Source organism: Loxodonta africana, chromosome 15 (genome assembly GCF_030014295.1).
Source record: "Loxodonta africana isolate mLoxAfr1 chromosome 15, mLoxAfr1.hap2, whole genome shotgun sequence".
Classification (NCBI taxonomy): Eukaryota; Metazoa; Chordata; class Mammalia; order Proboscidea; family Elephantidae; genus Loxodonta; species Loxodonta africana.
This window is the reverse complement of record NC_087356.1, coordinates 49378326-49404318: the sequence shown is the minus strand read 5'-3', so window position 1 is coordinate 49404318 and position 25993 is coordinate 49378326. Positions and strand designations below refer to the sequence as shown.

The following is a 25993-nucleotide window of genomic DNA, read 5'->3' as shown; positions in this document are numbered from 1 at the left end:
TTACTCTGCTGCCTAATCCCTCCTCCATCCAGCCCTTCCAGTCCTTCCAGCTTCCCACTAGGCCCTCACGCTTGGAGCTCTGAATGGTCAACACTGCTGATATGGGGGCAGCATGTTTCTGTCAGGAGACCGCTGTGTACGTTTGCCTCTCCCCATCAGAAAAGGAATTCCCCCAGGACAGACCGTGTTGGCGTTCCCTTCCAGGGAGTCCACAGCTAGGTGTGCCCACGGTGGGCTCTGGGTAGAAAGGATGGACTGGCTTAGCAAAGGCGTCCCTGAGCATGCAGATGCTCCCTGTGAGAGGCCCTCTGAGCCCCGCGCTCAACTCCTCCCAGCCCACGTACCTATGACCTACCTATGACCGTGAGGTGGGTACTGGCAGTGATGCTGGTGACCACATTGGTAGCGACACACTCCCACTCTCCGTGGTCTTCCTTGCTCAGTGCTCGGAACTGGAGACCGCCACTGGGCAGGGCGTTGTGCTTGCTTCTGCTGGGCTTCCCTACCTTGCCCAAGCCAGGGGCAAGAAAGCAGGCGAGGAGCCGGGCGTGGGAGGGAAGGGCCACGTCAGGGCAGGGGAGGAGACGTGCCCCCTGACCTCAGGAGCCTAGGCCAAGCCGGAGCAGGAAGCCCCCACCCTTCCCCTGTGCTGTCCTCCAGAGTGCCCTCTTCACTAAGCTTCTGGGCCAGCCACAGCAGGGCTGTCAAGTCAATTTGGGGGGCTGAACTAACATCCCCTAACACAGCTCCCAGGAGCCCAGAACCCAAAGGTACCTTTCTCCATGTGATGATGGGGAAGGGGTCTCCTGCGGCCGCACAGGGGATGAGGAGTTCCCGACCAGCCTCCTGCCTATACTCCCAGCCCGGTAGCACCGTAAAATATGGGGGATCCTAAGGGGAAACACAGCAAAGCATGTGATGTCATGCATTTCAGGTACCCCAGTCAAGGTCCCATGCAGCCCTGGACCCTTACCTTCAGGACAAGCCGTGCAGGAGCAGACTGGCCCATGGTCCCCAGAGTATTGTAAGGCACACAGGTATAAGTGCCAAGAGCCTCCTCTGTGGCCTCCTCAATGCGAATGGAGCCATCCTCCATTAAGGTCCAGCCCAGGTTCTGCCAGAGCACAGAGCGGGAGCAGGTCAGGGAGTGGACACTCAGCCCCAGCCTTGCCTGGCTACAGGCTGGCCAGCAGACCAACCAGCCTATCGACAGGTACTTACAGAGCACCAGCTACTGTCTAGGGCTCCAAGTGCCACAGGAGAAAAGCAAACACTTAGAGAAGGCCAACGCCTGCCTGCCTGCCTGTCGACCCCTATAGAAGCAGCTCTTTGTTTTACCCATTTAAGCATTATAACATACAAAGGTGCTTCTCATTCTAAATCCCAGCACACGCCTCTCTAGCACCTTCTCAATCTGTAGGGGGCGGCCGTCCTTGTTCCACTTGACCATGGTGGCTGGCGGCTCTGCATCCACAGGACAGCGGATATAGCCATGAATTCCCACGGGCACGTAAATAACAGGTGGCATGTTGAGGACACGGGCTGGGTCTGCAAGGTGATAGTGTAGGGAGGGAGAGGAGAAGACACGGGGGAGCAACAAATGAGATACCCAGGCAGGAGGCCGAGCCTCTCACCCACCCTGCCGAGCCCTGCACAGACCCTTCAACTCTAAACACTGCCCTTCACATTCATTCCTCTGTTCGGTCAGTATATACTTCATGCTCCTCAGAGCTAAGCACTGTGCTAGGCACCCAGGACACCATGGGGGGCCAGAGAGACCAGCCCCTGCCCTCCTGGAGCCTATGGCCCACAGGTCCCCAAGGACCACTTGGGCATAGGTTACAGACTTCTGTCATCGTCAGCCTGCTGTACTTTCAAAAACATGTCTCTTCAATGCTTGGGGGCATTTAAAATCGTATTCTAACATGCCACAGTCTGTCAATCCAACAACCCATTGCCATCGAGTCAATTCCAACTCAAGGTGATCACATGTGTTACAAAGCAGAACTGCTCCGTGAGGTTTTTCTGGCTGTAATCTTAACAGAAGCAGATTGCCAGGCCTTTCTTCTGTGGTACCACTGGGTGGGTTCAAACACCAACCTTGAGGTTAACAGTTGAGTATAAACTGTTTGTGCCACCATGGCCTGTAGCGCTCCTTAAACGATTCTACTTGTTTACGTCACCTGTCTGGCAAGTGCTGTCAGGGCCCATTTCTCCCAGCTCTAGACTCTTCCCTCAGACCATGCACCCCACCCTTCTTTATCCCTAAGTCAATCTTGAACGGCAAGCAGTGCACACTCTCCCCATAGCCTAAGCCAAGAGAGAAATGTCAGTTCCATGCATCAGGTGGTGACTTCTCCCCCATTCCCTCTTCATTCAGTTAGTTGCTCAGCTTCCCTAGGCCTCTGTTTCCTATCTGTGCAGCTAGAATACAGAGTCAAACCATGGCCACAGAAGAAATGAAGGGGACAGAGTGGAGCGACCCAATGGTGGGCCCATCCTGTGATGCGGGCTGAGATATCACCTCTCCATTGGCCCCGGTTTCCCCAGAGGCTGCTGAGGAGAAAGATCCAGAACTTCTAGGGAGGCAGTGAGGATGAATGAGCCGGTATCTTTCCAGCATTCTGAGCTCTTCAGAGAAGAGCATTACATAAATACCAGGCCGAGTTATATATTTAGACCTAGCTGCCTATTTTTATGTGGTAGAGTGCTTTTTTTTTTTCTTACTCCAAGGTTTTCAAAGGGTTTATGAATGGGAAATACTCTGAACACTTCCTTTTAGCAGAAACAAAGATCCTTGTCTCACCCACCTGTAAGTCTCAAGCCCCTGGATTCTCTCTGCAGGCAGGAAGGAGGTAGAAAGGCCAAGTTGGCGGCAGGTAGTGGCAGTGGAGGGAGAAGGGAGAACCAAACGTCTCTCTCAACAGAAAGCAGCCTGAGCTTAGAGGACGTGACCCGCACCGTTTTGGACACAGTGGCCCTATCAAGTCTTCCCTCCCCAAGCTACCTTCTTCACCATGTGACCTTGAAGACAAGTCCGCTTCCCGCTGTGACCAGGCCGTCTGCCCCTCAGCGGTAGAGGTATCAACTGTCCACTTCTTTTACAACCTTCACACTCTAGCACACTTTGGAGCACAGAGTAAATAATGTATAAACAACTCCTTAACTTGCTTTTCGTGACTACAGGTGTGGGTGGGGGAGACCCTGAGCTTTGCGAATATACATCATGAAATACAGCCTTGTAAAAGTCCTTTTAAGTTGTCACAGTGGAAGTAGAAAAAGTATGTCTTTTCCTTCATCAGCAAAGCCATTCTATAGATCAGAAAGCAATTGGAATGTCAGATTAGTGACTGCAGGCCTCAGCTGGTCCAGCCTGGCCCAATCACCAGGCAACTTAGTGGTGAACAGGCCCCGACACCCAGCTCTGCTGGGCAGTCAGAAGAAAACCTCGCCTCCTGTGGCCACCAGTTGTTCTTCAGCTGGTCTTGCAAACTCCTGGCTGCCCTTCTGCCACCTGCCACTCCCATCCCTAGGCATGAATGACCCTCCCACACTAGTCCCCAAGACGGAGGGTCTGTCAGCTACAGCAGCATGTGGGGTCTTTGTTGCTGGAGTGACGGGACCATGCACAAACCAAGAGGTAAAATAAGTCATTACTCATCATTCCTCCTCTCGTTCTCAATGCTCAGCATGCCAGGGGGTGGGAAAGCAGCTGACTGCAGCTGATGTATGAAAGATTAGCAAGCTGAATTTCTGTCTTCATACAAAAGCCTAGACTGTTGTGGCACGAGATCTCAGCTCCGTCACTGGGATTTCCAGCAGCTCCAGAGAAGACCAACAGGAAGACAAGTGGGAGGCTGGTCATGGAAAGACTGAATCAGCCATCCCCAAACAGGGACTTCAGCACACTGCCCCACACCCTCAGCCCCACCAATCCACAGCTGTGAGAAGGCAGCATGCAGGGACGGCAGGAAATGGAACTCTACTCAGTTCTAAGCTCACTCTCTCAGAGGCCTAAGAAAAAAGCACCAAATGGCAACTTGCTCAAGATAGAGAAGTGTTGGCTAAGGTTCAGTTCAATCGTTCAGAAGTCAGCAGGGTCCACGTACCCTTGAATCTACCCTGCACTCAGCTGAAGAGATGGAGGAGGTAGCACGAGTAGTTACACTTGGCCCACAGAAGACACCTATTAAATGGTAATTTCATCCCTACTGACCTCCCAGGTCTCTCTCCTCTTGCGATGTCCTTCTGTCCTTCCTTGCTGTCATTACCCCACCAAATGACATGTATCTTTTCTGCCTTCCGGCCTCATATACCAGATACTACAGTGGCCTGCACCCTCTGGAAATCCCACAACCATGGCTCCCCCTCACCCCACTCACACTGCACTGTCAGGTAGGCTGAGGCTGAGGGTGAGCGCCCCAGACTGTTGCTGGGGACACAGGTGTACTTCCCTGCATCCTCTGGCTTCACCCGGAAGATGATCAGGGTCCCATCTATCAGGATCCGTACCCGTAGCTTCAGGTCACTACAAGGCAGGCAAGGAGACATAGAGGGAGGGCAAGTGAGGGGTCCTCCAGGAGCCACCAGACAAGTCCCTAGTGCATGCTTGTGCCCCACAGGGGAGGCAGGGGCACCAGGTGGGGCAGAGAGAAGGCCTCCCAGCCCCATCTCTAGCCTCAGCACATAGGGCATGCAGACTGGACAACTCCACTGTCTCTACCCAGAGGCCTTGCCTCCTGGTCTGGGGGAAGACCCATGAGGGCCAGAGCAGGATGCTCACTTCTGGAAGTAGACGTTCTCATCCTGCCAGTACCAGGTGTAGGTGAGGTTGCCAGGATACGCCTCTGCCCGGCAGGTGAGCAGAGCATCCTGGGATATGTTGACAGTGATATTCTCAGGAGGGGAAACTATGAAAGGAGGCCCTGGGGAAAGAGGGAGACAAACAGTTACTTCATCTGAGGAGGAGACGGGGATGAGGGGCCAGGAGGAAAGAACAGCACCAGGGTCTCCCAGGAAGCTCTGTAAGGCCTCAGGATGTCTTGTCTGGGGCAGGGGTCTGGGGGACAGCACTGTCCAAGAGTTCTAACTAACCCCAGGTGGTTGTCATGGAGATGCTTCTAGCTGGTTTCTGTGCTCAGGTTCTTATTCTCCCAAAAGGATCTCAGAAATGCAGGAGGTCCTGAGGTATGGCCAGATGTGTCGTGTCCCCTTGGGTTGGCTACAGATACCGCCTTTAAACACATGCCCCCCTCCCTGCCCACACACAATCTTCCTGTAAATTCTGGCTCCCCAAACCAGCCATCTAAGTCCACACACTCACATACACACACACACACACACACAGTCACATACACACTTACAAACTCTCACACACTCAAACACATCACACTACCACACACACACATATACACACAGTCACACACATATACCACACAGTCACATACACTCACACACAACTGGCTGGCTCCCCCCTGCAAGAGGTGGTCAGCTTTAATCAAAGCTGCAGGGTGACCTCTGGCCCCTGCTGCCACCATCACCAATGCTCAGAGTTGGGGAGCAGGGACAGCATGACTCAGCAGCTCCCTGCCACCGAGACAGGCAACAGCCCGTCTCCAGCCTCTGTCCCTCCAGCAGGCAGGGGACAGGGGAGCTGGCTGGGGTCAGCAAATAGAGGAGACTCCTCTACCAGACGCTGTCCAGCACCTTCTGGGGGCCCTGGGGCCCAAGGCAGGAAGGCCCGCATCTCACTTGCTGATGCTGAAGACCTCAGCTCTGACAAATGCCCTGGATGCTACGTAAACATGGGCTCTGGCCTGAGTTCTGATCGTCACTTACTGATGCCATCACTAGGGGATGGACGACCCCGGGGAGGGCTCCTCTCCACGCAAGGCAGAGGCATGGCAGGGATGCCATTTGGATAGAGGCAGAAACCAGAACCCCACTCACCAGGGTGCCTCCCTGCCACCCGTGGGTGAACCCACAGTTACAGCACCCTTTCCCACAGGCTGCCATGCGAGCTTCAGTTAGGCACACTGCGGTGGGGAGGCTCCAGTGCCCAACTTATCATGGATGCCCATCTCTACCCACCCCGCTGGGCACACTGGGCCCTGGAAGAGTCCCCTCCAGAGTCCAGCTGGCTGGCAGTTCCCTGAAGAAAGAGCTGCAGACATCCATCTTACCTTGGACAAGGAGGTGGGTGGTGTGGACGGCCTCCCCCTGTATGCTGTATGCTCGGCAGGTGTACGCCCCTCTGTCTTCCCGACTGACTGCCGACACGGTCAGGCTCCCATCACTCACCTGGGGGCCAAGAAGGACAGAGCTCAGCACTCCCACCCCGGACCCCAAAGACGTTCTATGCAGCCAGGGCAGGCAGTCTAAAGAAGTCAAGGGGGAAATAGCCTCAGAGACAGACACCAGGGTCTGGGGTACGTGAAAGAAATTTCGTCTCCTTTCCCACCTCCCTCCAACAATAGGACACACGGCCCCTCCAACCGCGCTAGTCAGCCTCCTGTCCACAGACAGCTTCCCGCCTCCACCTGGTGCCTATGCACAGTGTCAGCACTCGTGTGGCCTGAGAGCCAGCTTGTGGAAGGAAAGGAAGCAAGAAGAGCTAGGAGAGGACAAGACTGCAGCAGCCCCATCTCAGAACTGCACTTACCTGGTATTTCCCACTAGCACCTAGGAGTGTCCCCTCCTTGAGCCAGGTGACAATGGGCTTGGGGTTCCCAAAAGCTATGCAGGTCATGGTAATGCTGCTACCCTCCTTGGCCTCAATATACTGGGGGGGTGTTTCTGTAAAGGTGGGAGGAGCTGGAAAGGAGATCAAGAAAGTGAGAGACAGAATCGGCCTACATGGCTGCCCGCCATCACAGGTGCAACAAACCACAAGGGCCACCAGTCATTCTGCCACTGGCTTAGGGCCCACCTTGTGCCAGGCACTACACCTGGTACCTCTCATAAGGAATCCCCTTAGCATCTCTGCAGAATGAATAGTGTAGTCCCTCTTTTACGGATGATGAAACAAAGGCCAACACAGGCAAAATAATCTGCCTAGGAATATTATGGAGGTGGGAGAAGTCCTGGGATTCAAACTTGGTCTGGCTGGATCCAAGTTCTACATTTTTCCCACTAATGTCTGCAGAGTGTCAACTACAGGGAAGATGCTGTGTTTAGCACTAGAGATATGACGATGACCAGACGGCTCTCTCATGTACACTTCCATTTCCCATCCTCCCCAGACTCTTCTTCATCCTCCATCTTCTGCCTCACCGTTATCCATTACACCTACTGACCTCCACTGTCTTAATCATGCCCAGTTCAGCCAGGTCCTCACATGTCTAGGCCACCCACAGTCTGAAGGATGCTGAGGCACAGAGTCCTGTCCAGGCCTAAAACACATCACTAGCCAAGGTCACACAGAGCCTTATTTTCCCAGATTCTGCAGAGAAAAGCACCCTTTTTCCTCTCCGCTTTCTGGCTTCCATAGATAAAGGCAAACAGTCCACACTGTAAGCTGCTCTCTTGTTAATTCCCCTCTGGTGATGCCAAGTTATTTCCCCTGCACTGCGGTTGGATTGAAACTCTATCTTATGGATAATCACCTTTTAAGAGACTCGTTCTCCTTTGCCTGAGCTGCTTGGAGAAGTGGTTCAGTCAACCTTACTCCACGAGCTATGTTCTATGGTCTGAAATGGCAAGGAAAGATCCCCATTTCTGAACACCGGCCCTAAGAGTCCTCTGGAATTGCTGAGAGAAGGGAGATGAGGCCTTAAAGACATCAACTTGGATCCAGTCCGAGATAAGCTGAGCAGGCCATGCTGGGCTCCTCTCAAGGTTCCCAAAGCTCAGGACCCAAGTCCAGGTCCTAGCCTGCCACTGCTGTGCAACCTTGGGAAAGTTACTCAACCTTTCTGGGCCTTACCTAAATCCTCCACCCTCCAGAACTGAAGTGAGACATGAATAATGTTTGTGAACAGAGCTTGAAAAATGGAGACAAAGATAAAATGTGGGTTAGCTTGCCATTACTATCATCTCCCCAGGAGCCTCTAGGCAGGAATCAGAAGCTTTGAGAGAGGCCTCTCTCTCCTCTCCAAACCCCAGACAACTAGTCAGTCTCTTTAGGATTGGCCCTGCCTCCTGCTCCAACCTTGCCTCCTACCCTTTTCCCCTTCATTATGCTCTAACCACACTGGCCTTTTCTGTGTTCCTCAAATGTGCCAACAACTTCCAGCCTCAGGGCATGCACACTTGCTGTTCCCTCTGTCCAGAACTCTGTGTCCGGGTCTCAACCCTCACTTCATTCGAGTGTTTGCTAACATGATACCTGGTCAGCTCATCTAAGACTGCACCTCCAGCATTCTCCACCCCCTTACACTGCTATATTTTCTGTACTTATCACTAGCTGAAGTCATTTTAGATGGTTATCTGTCACCTGCTTCTTGTCTGCTCCCTTTATCAGGATGCAGGCCCCTTGAGACCCAGGACGTTTTCTGGAGCCCCATGGTATGCCTAGCTTTGGGCAGAGTCACTGGCATGCAGCAGGTTGTGCAAAAAGTATTTGCTGAGTGAACAAACGAACGAAGGCACACGCACATATACACACCTGTAGACCAACATAAACACCAACACACAAGCTTCTTCAGAACAATACTATGGCAAGGCCACGTTCTTCTTTAATCTCAAAGCCCTGAGCTCAACAGGGACCACAGGAGACACTCGGTGAGTAAATATGGAATGAATTAAGAAACACACTTCATCATACGAAAACACACAATACTCATCTTTGAGAAAATCCGTTATCATCTAATGCGTAAGAATATACTAAAAATAGTGGCAACAATCATTCCAAATCCTGGGAGAGAGACCCTGGAGTCTTAGCTTTAGGCATTTCCTACCACCCTCCCAACAGAGCCTGGAAGCCAAGCAGACCCTCTCCTGCCAGACCTGCTCCCCAGAGCAAGCTAGCACAGCCACAGCACTATTACCTCTGGTGTCAAGCTTAAAAGAAAAGATAATAAATTATGTCCTGAAGTGACAAATTAATTACTAATTACATAATTACTTTATTATTTAGGTGCTAATCAGGAAAGTACTTTGAACAATTTCGAATTTTCAGAACATAATGGTTTGACTCTCAGTTATTTACTAAATTAGGTGTTGGTTTGCCAGCTGCATTTCCAGGCTTAATTCTTTATCACAAGTGCACTATAATTAATAGTGCAGGTTAGAAAAAGGCTGGCCTCCCCTGCAACAAATTCACTGACCTAAAGTGAGGCTTGGGCTTATTGGGTCTTTTGGTAGTGATAAAGGAAATAATTGGGCTTGTTTCTACCCCACTGGTCTTCAGAGAAAACACAGAAGGAGAACAAGACAATTTGTAATTCTAATTTTTCACCAGCCCTTCATTTTCCAAAGGTGAGCCCTGTCAGAAAAGGTCTGACATTAAACATTCTAGTTTGAAAGCGACGGAATGTTGGTGCTTAGACTTCCTGTCAACAGTGAAAATACCCAGGCTGGACTGAGGACTTCGAACGAAGGGAAAGGGAAATAAGGAAGAAAGATCTCTCTTCACTTTGTGCAGTGTTTGTTCTGCTCTACCCATTTAGTATCCGTGCCAATGGTAAAACACGTTCTATTGTAACCCTTAGTTCTAAAGTCTGGAGCAGACAGTCAACATTCTTAGCTTTTCTGCCTGACACTGCCATATGAACAACCTGCTGCATTCCCTGAATTGCCAGCTCCCTTCCCTCTGGGCTTCCAGTCCAGGCAGGATATCCTTGCCCACCTCCCACCCCTGGCTAGCACCTCCTCCTCCTTCAGGTCCCAGAATAAGGGTCATTTCCTCAGAGAAGCTCTCCCTCCTTTGTGCTCCCAAAGCCCATATAATAATTGTCTCTGGGTTTGGCTCTTTCTTGGAGTCTCCTTAAGGGCCAGGACTGAGTCGTGCCCAGGGCTATATCCCAGAGCCTGCCACCAAACGCGCATTCAAAGATATGTTTTGAATGAATAGTTGCTGGTATACTGAAAAGGACTTTCAAACTACCAAAGTCCTCTGCATCTTCCTACCTGAGGCCAGGTCCTTCTTACGTGTTACCTGTATCCCTGCTACTCGCTTTCACCGATTTCCTCTCTTTCACTCTTGGAAAGAAGGCCAGTGTCTTGCACATAATTGATGTTCTAGGCACTGCTCAAGATGTATCCTCACAGAGTATTTCATTTAATCCTACAACAACCCTGAAAATAGGCGTTGATTTTTTGTAACCAAGGAAGCTGAAGCTCAGAGAGGTTACTTAGCTTGCCCAGGATCACACAGCTAAGATGTGGTAGATACATGAAATAAACCACATTTTTCTAGGGTTTGGGTCCACGCTTCTTCCACTGCAAGCATTAGGAATTTCCAAAGAAACAACCCTCACCTGTGCACACTGAGACAGGGAAGCAATAGACTAAATCCCATGGCATGAGGCTTAATGAGCTCCTACTGCTGCAAGTCACTGGGATGGAGACCACCAGGGCAATGCAAAGGAGAGGAAGGTGAGGGAAGAGCAATGAGAAAGGAAGCAGCTTGGGGACATCTGGCTAGGTGTTCAGTCAGTCAAACTTTCAGCAGCAGATCTACTTTCCTAATGATCTTTTTCTTGGGCTAATATTAAGATAAATTTTCATTCCCTGAGCACAAAACAGCTGGCATCAATAGGTGACTCAAACGCTTGCTGGGGGTGGGGAACACCAACCCAAGATCTTACAGATACCTCCGATCCAGCCCTTGGACTGACAGACAAGTGCATGAATGTGGAGGGCAGTGTCAGGAAGCCTGTACCCACACTGCCACATCTCTGCATTCTCTGTGAATAGAAGCCAGTGTTCTTGCTAAAGCACCCTGTTCATCCAGGACCCTGGGTAGGTTCTTGGACCCAGGAGGAGCGTGGGTCTGATGTAAGTCCTGGGAGGGGTGATCTGCCCCACAAGGTAGGGGCAGACAGGGCCTTCCTTCAGCAGGGATGACTTCTGAGAGAGACTTCCAACACCAACTTCTCTCTTCCAGCCACAGCAACTCTACTTCCCAACATCAAAACCATAAGGACTTTAAGCTCTGGGTGGCACACCCAAGGCCTGCCCAACAGCACACACTGTTGATAACTAGCACCGTGTCTAGAACGTGGTACTGTTTAAATACATTGTCACAAGTTGAAGCAAGAAAGATAAGGGTCCTGGAAAAAATAAAAATAAAAAGTTTGTCCCTACCCACTATGGGGTCCATTTCTCCTTGCCTTTTCCCCACAGTCCCAGCCTCCTTAAGGCTTCCCCAGAGTACCTCTCCTTCAAGTGAGGGCTCCTAGGGACACAGGAAACCCTCTAGAGAGACCCCAAGGGTCCATTCTCTGGTGCTGTCACAGCCAGAGAGCCATGCACCAACCCAGGCCGACACCGGGAAATCGGAAGTTACCTTGGGGCCTCCAAGAGTGATTCCTTGCCCTGACTCTGACACTTGGAAAGCATCTACTTACAGCAAAACTCATTTAACCTTGGCCATAAGTAATTGTAAACATGAAAACTGTTCTCCTTTCCAGGACTCCTTCATGTGATGAGGCCATGGACTCCACCTGAGCAGGGAGCGTTTGCCCACCATTGTCTCCCCATCATCCAGTGCTGTGCTCAGCACACAATAGATTCTTAATAAACATTTCTCAAATTAATATATCCAACAAGGAACTGAAATATTAGCCTAGAAAGAAAGACTATTGTGGTGGGACTCCAGGAATTCCACTAGTGAGTAGGAAAGCATTTCCTGGGCTAGCAGGGTCTTCCTGGGGCTGGGAAATGACACCAGGAGTTAAGGAGTTTTGCCTCTGCAAAGCCTTAGCCTTCTTGGTTTCAAGAACCAGGTTTCTACCTTCCCCATAAGGAGCTTTACCACCAAAAGGCAACGCAAACCTTCACCTTGCTCCCAGGGAGCGGCTCCTGCTATACAACCACTGACCACAGAGACTTTAGGACGAGGGAAGCAGATATCTAGTGGGGCCAATCCCTGCAAAGATGCCTCTTTTCCATGAGGTTTTGGAAAAGGAATGGGGTGCGGTACAGAGAGAAGGTTTCCCCAGAGCAGTCTAAAGCAGGACCCCAAGAATGATCTTCCTGAGCTACTCCCTAGAAAGAGGCCCATACGTACCATTGATGGTGAGATGGACCCAGCTGCCATTGTGGAAGGTGTCATACTGCTGGTCCAGCATGAGCACTTTGCACTCGTACCAACCCTGGTCCTCAGAGCGAACCTGATCCAGCCGCAGAGATGCTTTATCATGAAGACTTGCTCGGCCTGGGGACAGAGTGGAGAAAATCCCCAGATGCCATCGGGAAGGCAACAGTTCATCATTCCTCCCCCCAGCCATAGGCAGGGCACCCACCATAACCTTCGCACCATGCCTCATGGCAGGGCCCCCAGAGAACAGCTGGCACCAACCTCCAGCAGCAGGTGCCAATGGAAAAGGCATAAAGCCTGGCCACTAGCCTCTCTCCCTCCCCAGATCTCCAGCCCCAGCTGTCCCCGTCCCAGCCTAGAGCTGCAGCTCAGTGAGTTGGCACTGAGAAAAGCCTTGGTGCCTAAGAATATGCCTGTCCTTTTGGAGATCTTTTGAGATAAAGGAAAGGCACGATGGATACAGAGCTGAGAAAAGAGAGAGATGGTATGAACAGAAGTGGGTAAGGTAGGGAAGCCTTGGGCAGGGCCCAGAGCATCTCCATGCAAGTTGAATGACATCCCTGCCCCAGCTTGTCCCCACAACGTCAGCACCCAGCAGCCCATTTCTGTCTGGCTTCCTTGCAGTAGGGGCAGTGGAAGCAAACTAGGGACTAAGATGCTAGGATCCCTTTCCAGTCCTGCTGCCATTGCTAGAGAGACTTCATATCTTGCCATAGCCCAGTGACTCCAAGGAGGAGAACAGTAGGGCCTGCAAACCCCGAAAATGAGGAGAGAATTGGCTGGCGACCATAGACTCCCATGGTTCTCTTCCATAGCTCCAAGCCCTCCTCATCACCATCTCAGCTACCTGCCATCTTTGTCTCACTCATGGCAATAAGGAGAGAAAGTTTCAGCATAAGCCAAGCAGAATGGGGAGTAGCCTCCCCCTTCATCCATACCAATGAGACAAAGCAGTACGCAGTGGCCTTACCCACCTCACCCACCGCCTCAGCCCACCCTCACCCCAAGCCAGGATCATGACCTTGGCCACTTTCCTCCTTGTCTTGACGCTGGCAATTTTCCTGAAAGTCAGACAAAACCAATCAAAACCAACTGTGGCATAAGGAGAGTGACAGACACAGGCAAGGAGAGAAAGAGGCAGAAATGGAAGCGCTCTAGGAGAAATGCAATGAGGAGTTCAGAAGCTAAAAGTAAAGATGAAAGCAGCGTCTTCCCTGCTTCCTCCCTTCCTTTGGACCCCAACACACACAAACACACACACAGGCATTCACGCACAAGCACACTCAGGCACAACCCACAGCGCTCTTTCCTGGCAGGTCGGCGGGCGGGCAGGCAGCTGGCAGTGAGTCACAGACAGTGAGACCACTGCAGGCAGGAGTAACTGTGGAGCAAGATACAAACGGGGCCAGGAGGAGGGGACAATCAAGTGGCCAAGGAGACAAAGAGGCCAGGCACCTGCCAGTGCCACAGATGGGGTTGCGAGGGAGCGGCTGAGGGGGAGATGGAGACACATACTCACACTTAAGGATGGAACAAGTCCCCCAGCTTTGGAGCCAAGAGGGAGGAAGTAGGTGAAGGTGCAGCCACACCTGGCAAAGGCAGCTCTGCCCTGATCCAGCTCCTTCCCACAGAAGCTGCTCTCCTGCCCTCCTGCCTCACTCCAGCTGACAGGGGCCTCTCCCTCCTCCTCTCCCTCTGCCTCTCCCCACACCCTAGACTGTGCTGTTGGGAAGGGCTTTATGTCTAACGGCCGCATAACCCCTCCTCTCCCCACAGCTTAATTAAAACCTTCCAGAGCCAAAAGGGTCGCTATGAGTCAGAATCACTCCACCGCAACTGATTTGGTTTTTTAGAGCCAAAAGGAGGGAAAGAGGCAAAGACTGTGAAACCCAGAGATAACAGACCAGTCGGAAAGAGATGAGAAGCAATAGAAGCGTGGACCTGAGGAGAGGCCAGGGCACTTGTCAAACCAAACCAAGTGGAGACCCAAATCTTACCTGCATACTCAGGGTCCACATGTGGAGGATAGTAGCCAAACTTGATGAAGATGGGAATGGGGACCCCGAACTTGAACCACTCCACAACATAGGGCGGGGGCTGCCCAGTCACCGGGTGGATCACGTCGCATCTCAGGACCACGCTCTCGCCGGCGCGCGCAGTCACGAACTCAGGCTCCTCGCGCAGTCCGTGGGCGACTGACAGGGGACAGAGAAGTCGTCAGGACAGAGGAAAGGAGAGACCCTCCTTCTAGCAGCCCCAGAGACAGCCCCCACCCACTCCATAGGAGCCCCTCCTGTCACTCCCCCCCTCAACAGCTCCTCTCACTCACCTCATCACCATACCCCTTCCCAGGCCGGGCTGTCCACTGCCACCCTCACTACGCTCTCCAGAGGATGCCAAGTGCGCACTCCGCCCCCCACCCTCTGCCCCAACAAACCTTAGGACAGAAGGAAGGAGAAGAGAGCAGGGAAGCAGTTCTATTCGATCCTACAAGCCAGACCTCTCCCCACCCCATCCCAAAGCTCAGCAGTCATAATCTTGGCCTCACCCTTTGACACCCTCCCTCCTTCCCCCACCCCGGGAATTACAAGGAATCTGAGAATAGGAAGGGGGAGCTCAGCCTCTTCACGAGACTCTGGGCCTGTCCAGGGACACTCCCCACTAGAGCTTTAAGGGGGGAGAGCCAGCCCTCCCCGCTTTCACCCCCTCCCCGACCCGGGCCGTGCAACCTGATGTTCCCAGCACAAGACGAGGACTCCACAGGAATGTGGGATTACTAACAAGCTAAGCAGAGGCAGCTTGCAACAAACCCACCAGGAAACCCTTCAGGTTTGCCTCCTCCTGCCCACTGCTGCCGGCCAGATATGGGAGAGGGCTGCATGGGAGGGGCATGGACTCCAGTTTCCAAGCCCCGCTGCCATCAGACACCACCCTAGGGGAGCAGGGCGCTGGGACAGAGTAGGAGGGCCTGGGGGCTGCCAACCTCCTGCAAGGGAGGGAACCTCCCCCCCATAGAGAGGATAAATACACAAACAGCTTGGTGGGAGCAGTCCTGGCTGGCAGGCGAGGGGCACAGGAAGGAGGTAGCAAGGACGGACCCACCACCACCTCCACCAACAAGCTGAAGGAGGCAGACAAGAGAGGTTAGCTGCCTGCAGGACCAACACACAGGACCAGCACAGGGGCTGTGGCCCCCAACTTGGCCTGACACTCTCCCCTCCAGGCTCCATGCCAAGAAGGGCCAGGAGGCTCAAAAGGTCACCTTGTCCAGATCACTTCCCATTCAGAGTCAGGCTGTGGAGATGCCTCTCCAGCCTGCCTTCCCTCGCACTGCCTAAGGCCGGGCCACCAACGTTCTGCAAGTCACCCTCCAGGCCACACAGGGCAGCACCTAGGACAGCAGCCATGCACCAAAGCAGTACAACCTAGAGAGCAACCTTGAGTGCCCACAGAGGGGTCTCTGGGTCTGCTCAGGGCAGCTCTGGGTCTGCCTCTTCATGTGTCTCTGACACCCATGTGTCCCTCCCTCCTTCTCTCTGTCTCTGTCTCTGCTTCTTGTCTTTGTCTCTGACTACCTGTCTCTGTCTCTCTATCTCTCACTCTCACCTTCCCTCTTGCTCTGTGTCCCGTTGTCTCTCTCACACTCCTCCGTATCTCTGTGTCTCTCCATCTTCACCTCTCTCCATCAATGTCCTCTGTCTCTTTCTCTCTAACTCCCCCTCCACGTGGGTGATTCTGCCTACTTGCCTATCTCTCCCAGTTCTATGTCTCTACCAGTTTTTGTCTCTACCAGTTTCTGTGTGTGTATGTGCATGTGTGTGTATGTGCATGTGTGTGCATGTGTGTGCACGTGTGTGTGTGTGTGTGTAGGGGGTGTACCTGGATTTTGATTTGCCTGTGCCTAGGAAGCACCTTTGCTTTGTTATGCAGAGGGACCCTTGTGTCTCTGCATGTGTCTGTGTTTGGGTCTGTGTGTATGTGGTCTGTGGGTCTCTGTGTATCTCTCCTTCCAGAGCTCCCTCCCCTTCCCTTTTTCCTCTCCCTCTCCTTCCCTGCAAGTTGCAAGGAGGAGAGGGAGGCCCTGGCGGCAGCAAGCCCTTCAGGAAGCTGATTGGCTACTGGTGACATCACTGTTTTCTAGAGAAAGAGCTAAGATTAGAGTATTTTTGGAGCAGAGTGTGGCACTCACCTGCCTGAGGCCCCAGCAGGTTTCCCACCCCCCGCCCCTACACACACACCACCTTGCTTTGGGCTAAGTTTGAATTCTAGTCCCCCAGGGAAAACAGGGAGAGGGCCCAGCTGCAGCAGCCCCTCCCCCACAGCCCCAAGGGCACCCAGACAGGGACAGTCCCTGCCTCCAGCCCCCAGAAGCACACACAAAGGCAGATAAAACTGGACCCAGGGAGGACAGGAAAGCAGCAGGCACTGAGAGTGCCTGAGAGGGGGTGTGTGTGTGTGTGTGTGTGTGTGTGTGTGTAGCGCTCAGCAAAGGAGGTGTGAGAGAGTGTGTGTGTGCACATGTGAGTGTCTGCTGCAAGCACAGACTTGGGAGGAAATAAAAGAGAAAGTGGTAGATATTCCCCGAGGAAAGTGGGAGGTATTCCAAGTGCAGGTTACCTGGGTGGGGGAGAGGCAGTACAGAGAAGGCGGCTCTACCCCAAGGCTTCTCCTTAGGGGCTAGGATGAAGAGGCCCCAGGAAACAGGCTGGCACCTGGGGCTGGGGGCTGCCCACCTTCCAACAGCAGAGTTCTGATCTGAACAGCTCAGGCTGCTGGGGTGGAGGGTGCCCGGGGGGCAATGCTGGAGCAGGATGGCAAGAGGCAGGTTGGTGAGAAAGAAGGCTGGTTCTGACACTGGGCTCCCACAGCCTGGCTGCTCATCTGCACCTAGCACTGCCTCATTCTCACTGCATAGGTAATGAGGTGCAGCTCACACCTCCCCAGCCCCAGCCTTGCTCCAGGGTTCCCAGCGCAGCTCCCTGCCCCTGACTGTGTTCTCAAGGCCACAGGGCCCCACTCTGGCATCTCTTCTCAAGAGCCCAAGAGCCCTTTCAACCCAGAAAAGCAGCTCAAAGAGATAAGCATTCCAGAGGTGACAAGCAAGACAAAAGGAGATGAAACCAAACCCGTTGCTGTAGAGTAGATTCCAACTCGCAGCGACCCTACAAAACAGAATAAAACTGCCCCATAGGGTTTCCAAGGAGCCCCCTGGTGGATTCAAACTGTCAACCTTTTGGTCAGCAGCCAAGCTCTTAACCACTGTGCCACCAGGGCTCCACAAAAGGAGATAGAGCTCCCTAAAAAAGGACAGAGGAGTAGGAGCCCACGTCACAGTCTCCACACTCCTGATTTCCTGAACCCTAAAATATTTACTGATTTTTTTTCCATCTCCTGACTACACACACACACACACAAATAGCACATTCTCTCACTCTATCACCCACAAACACTTCTCCCTACGCCTGATCCTTTCTGTGCCAAAGTATGTCTAATAAAACACTTTCTCCAAAGGAAAAAAAAAAACAACTCTCAGTGCAAACAAACAAAGCCACTCCCCTCCCCAAACAAGCTAAGCAAAGTAAACAGGCTGCAGTAAAGAGGAAGTGGGGCTTGGAGGAGAAGAGATAGGCAGACTCAAGCATAGGAGGAGGCCAAACCCAAATGTAGGTGTTAAGGAGGTTCAAGAAGCAAGTCAGAAGGAAGGCGAGAGACACAGAGACAGATATAGTCCGGACTGGTCCATGCTGCCCTCACCCAGGAGGAGGGGACACGCAGGGAGACAGGGAGCACAAGGCACTGGGACACAGAGCTACAGACCTTCAAGGTGCCCAAGAACCAGAGGGCAGACAGAGCCAGGCTGACCAGGAGCAGGCAGGCTTCTCCCAGTGGGGCTGGCTGGAGCGACTTACCCCCTATTCTGAAGGGGGCAGGAAGGAAGGGGTCAGGGAGAGTAGGGGGCAGGAGAAGGATGGACAGTGGCCTGAGGTGGGGAGGGACTGGGAGTGAGGAAGAACCCACTGACCCTTCCCTCTATCACAGAAGCCTGCAGCAGCTCAGAGGAGACCTGCTGCAAAGCACCCCAGGCTTCTCCCTCTGAGGGGCAACCTGACACTCGCAGGGGTGAGACAGTGGGAACGAGGCTGTAAGGGGCAAGGTTTCACACACCTCTCCAGAGAAGGCAGGAAGTAGTAGCACCTGAGCCTGGCCAGCTTGCACTGGGGGACTACCCAGCTTGCTTTGGAGTGGCTTGCCTGATGGGAGGAGAGCACAGGAAGGTGGGGGCCCCGCAGTCTGGCTGACCTTTTGAGAAGCCCACAGAATACAAATCTCCTGCTCTCAGGCCAGGTGGCCCCCAGTGGGAAGTGAGTCCAGGCTGCCATTGCACCCCTGTGGGCAGAGAACCAAAAGCCACCAGGGGCTGGCAGCTCTTCCACCAGGGCTAGGGAGGGGAGGGTACTGGAACAAGAAACAATGAACACCACGAGAGGGTGAAGGACTCAGGGCAGAGAAAGCTGCAGCTGTCAGGCAAGCTACATACTGTAAATGCCTACTGAATACCAGGTTCTGCAGAGGATGCACAACAGAAATTTTCACTTAATTCCGTAGATTTCCCCTGCTGGAAGTACTACTATCTCCATTTTCTAAAGGAGCAAATGAGGAGGCTAAATGGCTCATCCAACGTTCCTCAGATAACAGGTGGTGAGGTTTCCTCCTTGCCCTTACTGCCATGCCCAACCACTGGCATAGGGAACCAAGGCCAGGCCTCCAGGGCAACCCCAAAATAGCCCCCACCCTCTCCTTTCTTGAAGCATTGATTTAGGGGCTAGCCGCTCCCCACCCCATGCTCCAGCAAGCAGCAGAGAGGACCAGAAGGGACTACAGAGCAGGCCTGTCTCAGAGGGCAGCTTCTGACTGGCCCTGGGGCGCACTCTTTCTGGGCAGCACTGGTGCCTGAAACCCTGGCCTCTGCTGGTGGGTACGAGGTATGAGCACTGCTTCTACCTCATGAATAAGTCTCACTGGAGCCTCCTCCCCGCCTTCTCTGGGCACCAGACTCCAAACCTCAGGCCCGTTGTCTAATAATACCCACGACAGCCACCGCCACCTCCATCTGCCAGCCTAAAAATAATCCCTGCTGAGTCCAAAACAGGCACAGCCCCCAATGGTCCCCAATCCCTCCTCCCAGACAAGTCAGGAGGCTCCAGGAGATTCCAAGAGCCGGCACACTCAATGAGGCCCTGTAACACCCTGAAGGAGAGGCCTGTGCCCAAAACAACCATGATGCCCAGGCACGTGTTCTTCTCAAACGGCAGGTGGGTAGAGGGCCTCTGGGACCCCCACGCCCACCCCAGGCAATTCCTCAGAGGAGAGATCCTTCCTCTCCATGGCCTCCCCATTGGGGCCCTCACAGCCCTTCCAGCCCCTCCCCCATCCAATTTCTCAGGTGGGGTCAGAGGTCAGGTGAGCTCCAGACTGACCCTGCCAGGAAATCTCCCAGTTGTGTACACTGCCAAGATACTGGGGAGAGAAGGCCTCCTTCATTTTGTGGGGGCCTCTCCCCACTAACCCCTTAAAGCTGCTCCCTCCAGCAGCGCATGAGACTGTGATGCTATTAGCAACCTTAATTTGCTTTCCACTAGATTGTATTTCCAAGAGCCCTTTCCCCAGGAGCCGCTGGCAGGAAGGAAGTCAGTAATTCAATCTCAGCTCATCTCCCATAATGGCTCCTAGTCAGAAAGGCAAAGCCATAGCCACCACACACCCCTCTCCACCGCTGAGGGACCCAGGCAGGCCTGTTCCTAGGTCCTTCTCCTTGGGTGGGGGTGAGGAAGTGGGCAGTGTAAGCCCCAAACCTACTCAGGGATGAAGCACCACCAGTCCCTGCTCTGAAGCCAGAAAACAAGGACAGGACTCACCTCCACAATTCATGAGGAGACCCTGTGTGCCAGCTGTGTGCCCCCCTTGACTAGGTGGGTGCCTGTAACGGAGGAAAGTGGACAGAGGACTGGCAGGGAGGGGCTATTCACCATCACTTCTCTTAGGACAGTCGGACTGGCCAGACCTCCCTCCTATGCCTGGCCCACGTGGAATTCTTCAGAACCTTAGGAAGGGAAGGCATAGTTTCTGCCCATCACTCTCCCGCTTACTCACTCAGGGGAAAACAGAGAGCAGGAAGACTCCTAAGAAAAATAGGTCAATGACTCTGGCAGACTGGGCTTGCACCCTGGGCAGCGCCCTGAGGAGACAAGGCCATGAACTGCCTTTCCAGCCAGGGCATCCTTCCCCTCCCCCAGGGGTCCATCCCTTCTCAGGGCTAGTGTGCACCCAGACAATGGGGAACTGCGCCCACACCCACTCTGCTGCCCCCCACCCTGCCACAAAGCAGACCAATTTTCAGCCTCTGCTGAGCTGTGCCTCATTTGCCCCACTCAAGCTTCCCTCTTCCAAAGTCCTGTATCCTGGAGCTTCAGAGACTACTGGGTTGTCTAGACTCAGGTGCAGGTGAGAAGACACGCAAGCAAGGAGCCAGATCTTTCAAAGGGTGGCTCCCCACTCTGTGCCTGCAGAAATCTCTGCCCTGGAGGCTCCACTAACTCCCTCCCCATCCCACCACACTTCACGTACACACACACACACACACTCACGCACGCACGTGCACGCACACACACGCACGCATGCACGCGGGCGCGCGCGCACACACACACACACTTCTCGCTGGGAGCTCTCGCTCATTATTGCTCTTTCACAATCCAGACTCACTCTCAAACAAGCTGCTCAACCCGCCCCAGGAAGCAGACAGAAGGGAAGCACTCTCCTTGGACCCTCTGTCACAGCCTGTAAAGGCCTAAGGATGTTTGAGGGAAGGGTAGAGGTTCTGGAGAAGAGAGCCACTGGGAAATTCCAGGTCTGCCCCCACCCCCCCCCCCGCCATGGGACTTCCTCCCCACCCCACCCCACCCCATGAGCACATAGGAAGGCTCTGGGCTGTGAGCAGGCACCTAGCAGGGCCTGAGGAGAGGCCCAGGAAGAATACACAGCAGAAGTCTGGGCTCTGCAAGCTGGTGCCCTGGCCAGGAGGGCAGGCTGGGAGCACAGAGGAAAAGCTGGCATCAGGAGACAGCAGAGCTGAACAAGAAAAGGCAAGGGTACTAGGAGAGAGGGAGGGAGGCCGGTGCTGGGTTTGAGCACTCCCCAGCCGAGCAGCCTCTGCTTCTTGGGTAAACAGATCCCAGTAGGTCTCAGACCATGAACAGGCCGCCACTGCATATGCAGGGCCACAAGTAAGCAGCTGAAAATGGATTCTTCCCCTGCCCTCAGCCAGCCCCTTCTGACGTGTCCTCCCCATTTCTTCCTGGGCTTGAGCTGTAGATATCCCTGCCCCCGGCTTGCATGCACTGGGGATACACACACACCCCTGGCCACATCTTCTGACTTCCAGGCTGTCCATGGGATCCTGCCAGCAGCCTCCAGGTCTAAACTTCCTCCCTCTGATCTCCATGGCCAAAAGGAAGGAGGGAGGTCAAGGCCTGGCATCGAGTAGAGGGCAACGGTCCAACTACCACCAGGCCCTCAGTCAGAACCCCGCTTTATTTGGGGACAATATACTCAGAATCAGTGGTTGGCAGGAGGAGGCAGTGTTGGGAATAAAGGCCCAAATATTCCCTTCCTCTAGCCAAGGCCAAGCATCAACCAGACATGGCCCGAGTCCTCACTGAGTGGGGAACTTCCCAGGTGTGCCAGGCACACATCTAGGATACTGACACTCCAAACAACATCTCCCAGGCTGTCCCGCATCTCTCTGTCCCTGTCTCCTCCACATCCTCCCCAACCTCACCACTCAACCTTAAGCACCCTCCAGATACACATGATTAAAGTGAAAAGGACTCTATCCCACCTTTGTCTTCCACCCACAGGTCTCCTGAGCAAATTCTGAGTTCCCTTTGATAGAGTCCCAAACCAACAACCCAGCACTGCAAGGACCCATCCCCTCCCACCCCTCCACTTGCAGCCAAGCTCCCCCTTTCAGGACCTCAACAATAGCCTCAGGGATCCCCCAGGAAGTCCGGCTCTGCCAGTCAGAGGAGGGCTGACAGTCTCCCACAGACCCTCACCAGCACAGGCTCACTGTCTATTATTTCTAATGGGAGCAAAAGCCAGCCACACAGGCCCTCCTCCCTCCTCAGGAGGCTGTACCATGAGCTAGCCTCCTGTGCTCCCTGCTCCCCAGCTTTGCAGATCTTTCCAAGGATTCCCACGCAGCCCTGAGACTGGTACCCCACCCCACAGACAAGGTTTCTCCTGACATACAACATATGTAGCCTTCTGGACTCCCCCCCCCCCACCCCATATCCCCAGCTCTCAATGCCCTGAACCACCAAGGGAAAGAAACCCAGCAGGGGACCTAGATTCCCAGAGATACTGAAATAACACAACATTTAGTGAGTACTTACTATATAACAAGTAGATACTCATTTTTTAAAGCACTAATAGTCACAAACACATGCACAAAACCCCTGAGATCAGGTAAGTGACATTTAGGGAGGCTGAGCAACTTGTCCAAGGTCACAGGGTCAGCAAGGGGCAGAGCCAGGATTTGAATTCAGGTAATCTGACTCTAGACCTCAGTCCTTAACCTCCACATAGGGCCACTTTAAGCTAAAAAAGACTAATAAGGTCAGCCCCCTGTTGCCAGGCAGGAATGCAGGGCAAGCATCCTAGCAAGAAGGATCTCTCTGCACCCCCAAAGAAGGCATAACCTTCACCCCAACAACCTTCAGTGCTGTGAAGTCCTTCCTCCTGTCTTGCCATTCTATGTGTTGCTGCAGTGTAAACCCGTTTTTCTTTATTCTGTACTTAAACTTGCAAAAGCCCACTCCTCCCACCCTGACTTCTCAGATTTGGAGGCAATTTCAGAGCCTTCCTTCGGTGTCTCTTTTCAATTTAAGGTCCAGCATATCCTTTCGGCAAGGGTCCCACAACAGGAAGATACCAAAAACTGCAGAGGAGGAGGAAGAAGACACCAGGAGGCTGTAAGGAAAGGGGGGCTGGGGGGTGAAGCTGAGGCTGGAGAGACAGATTCCGAAGCACGAAGCCTATTCACCTCACACGCTTTCCATGAGTTATTGCAGGCACCCAGGCCTCCGTTTTCCCACCTAAGAAATGGGGAATTTTTTAATCCTCCAGAGCAACAGGCCACTTAGCAAAATCACCCTTGCCTTCGCCCTTCCCTGGGCCTGTGTTCAGAGCCTAACGGAGCAGAAGGGAGATACTCCACTCGGAGAACTTTCTCAAATCACTCCCCCCACCACCCGACACACACACAGACAAGGTGACCCTGTAAAGGCGCCTCCTGCCGACCACTCTGCCCCCACCCCGTGGGGAGTGGGGTCTCTCGTTGGAGGGTCCTGTCTCCTGGCTCCCACCCACGCACCGCGGCTCTGTGAACTTGCCGGCAGCCGGGCGACGCGCGCCGAGACCGAGAACTCAGTCGTGGCATCCTCAGGCTCCGCTCCAACTTCCATACAAGGGCCAAGAGCCAGGGTGCCACCCAGAGGCTTGTAGGTCGCTTTGCCCGTCACCAAAGCAATCCCGGTGCGCTCACGCACGCATCGCCCAATTCCCTTGCATCTTTCCTTTGCATCTTCCCCAGCTCAGAAGCGGAAAGCGGTGAGAGAAGCATCCCACCTCCGCATTGCGTTCTAGCAGAGGGAATCCCCCCCGCCCCGCCCGCAGCCAGCCGGGCCTCCCAGCCCAGGAAGGGACTCGGGGTCCACCGACTGCTGCTCCTTCCCGGGGAACTTTTGTCTGGCTGGGGCACAGATGCAGTAAAAATAGGCAGGGCGCCGCCCCAGGCAAGCCAAAAACGGATGCTCCTCGGGTCTGGCTGGGGAACCTCGGGCTTAGCGAGCTCTCCTCCTCTCTCGGGGCTCCGTGTGCCCCCCTTGCCAAGGCAACGAGGCGATCGAACCTCCAGCTGCCGTGGGGCGCAGCTAGGAGGGCCAAGGTGCAGAGCTCTGCCGCCAGCAGGCTGCGCACCGCTTGTCCCCGGAGAAGAGTTTAAGCGCACCGGCCGCGCGGCCGAAAGCAGGGGCTCCTCCCGAGAGCGGCCGGGGGCGCGGGGCTCGACAGCAGGCTGCCTGCCCAAATCACCTGCAACTGCCCGCGAGCCCCGGCAGAGGCCGCGAGCCCACTTCCCAGAGCCCCAGGACTCTCCCACTCTAGGGGCAATGGCTCCACAGGCCGACTAAAAGCCCGGAGGGCCGACGGTGGAAAACCCGATCCGGACGCTGCAGCGCATCCCTCTCCGAATATCCCAGCAGCCCCAGGGCAGCAGGGCATCCGCCCCGCCCGCCGCCTCCGGCCCGGAACCCCGGTCCCCGGCAGCGCCCCGGGCGCGCCTCGCCCGCGCGGAACCTCCCCGCACTCGAAGTGGCGGCAGCGCATCTGTCCCGGCGCTCCGCCCGGGGATTCGGGCCCGGCGCGCAGAGGACAGGGGCCGAGCCGCCCGGCGCGGACAGGGGAGCGAGCTGCACTTCAACTCACCTTGAGCGGCCAGACCTCTGGTGCTGATCACACTTGCTATCAAAGTGGCCACATACCAAATCATAGTACTACCGCCCGCCAGCCCCGAGCGTCATCCTATCTCAGGAGCGCTCCTGCTCCCGCCGACCGCTCATGCCCGGAGCCAGCGCGTTAAGAAGCCGGGACGCCAGCCTCACGTCCTGCGCCTGTCCTCCTGCAGCCCGGACGCCGCGCTCCCCATGCCCTCAGCGTGCGCAGCCTCTCCGGGCCCAGCGGCAGCGGCACCTGCACCTGCACTACGAGCGCTGGCAGAGCGAGCGAGCCGGGGTGAAGCCTAGCAGGGCCGGGATCTCCGGGGCCGCCTCCGCCTCCCGGCTATTGGCTACTGCCCACAAATATTGGAGCCGATTGGCTTCGACATCTGCCGGTCGCGCTGCGCAGGAGAGGAGCCGGGTTTCAAGGTGCGTTGACGTGTGGCGAGCACACAGCCGCAGAATCATGCGCATTGCCTGGGAGAAGGCGTTTTAGCGTCTCTGCTCTGTTCTTCTGTTCTCTGTTCACACTGCGTGGCAAGTTTCTGGGGAAGGAAACGGTAGTTTCTCCGCGGTGCGCCTGAAACCCTGGGAGTCTCAATTATCCCTGACAGGTCTGAGAGGACCGAGCCCCCGCCCACCCAAGGAAACCCAACATCCGGTTTCCATCCAGCAAAAAGCAGTTCCCAGGAGGAGGGTGCGGATTCAGTGAGGAAAGCCCAGGAATGGGCAGCCTGGGAAAGCTGGGGAACGTCCTGTGCTAGAGATTTTTTCAAAGAGGTCTCGCGCTTCCTTCCCCACCCCCAATCCCTTCCGCTCGCCAACACTCATCCCTCAGAACAACGCCCCTACCCAGAACGTGATGTCAAGGTGGCTCCATCCAGCCTGAAAGCAGGGGGATGACTAAAATGACCTCTGAAAGTGGCTGAAATTTAGGATGAGTCATTGGCTCAGCTGCCGGAGTCACACAGCCCCACTCTGGCGCACCGAGGCACACATTGCCACCCCCAGTGCAGGTCACCGTTGCTCATCATTGCTAACGCTCAACTCTGAGCAATGAAAGTTTTTTTCCCTTCTGAAAAAGGCCGCCTCCTCATGCACATGACTGTTCCCCTCGTCACCTTACTCAGAGCCTGTTCTCATCTCAGCAGCATGAAGCCAAGATGGATCCGGGAGCAGTTTAGGGCTGTAGGATGGAGGGACTCAGGCAGGGGGAATGGGGCTACTTATTCCTACA

At 54.3% G+C, this 25993-nt stretch overlaps 1 protein-coding gene across 1 annotated transcript in view; it reads right to left on the bottom strand.

The window, feature by feature from the left end:
• IGSF9B (immunoglobulin superfamily member 9B) overlaps positions 1–25018 on the bottom strand; it is a 55489-nt gene extending 30471 nt beyond the window's left edge. The window contains exons 1-11 of the mRNA XM_010597115.3: positions 24746–25018; positions 14200–14397; positions 12173–12319; positions 6662–6813; positions 6183–6300; positions 4784–4925; positions 4383–4528; positions 1406–1548; positions 974–1114; positions 775–891; positions 356–506 (exon numbers count right to left, since the gene is read on the bottom strand). Of these exons, the coding sequence (XP_010595417.1) occupies positions 356–506; positions 775–891; positions 974–1114; positions 1406–1548; positions 4383–4528; positions 4784–4925; positions 6183–6300; positions 6662–6813; positions 12173–12319; positions 14200–14397; positions 24746–24809 (1519 nt within the window). The 5' untranslated portion in view covers positions 24810–25018. The remainder of the gene's footprint in view (positions 1–355; positions 507–774; positions 892–973; positions 1115–1405; positions 1549–4382; positions 4529–4783; positions 4926–6182; positions 6301–6661; positions 6814–12172; positions 12320–14199; positions 14398–24745) is intronic.
• Positions 25019–25993: the final 975 nt, after the last annotated feature.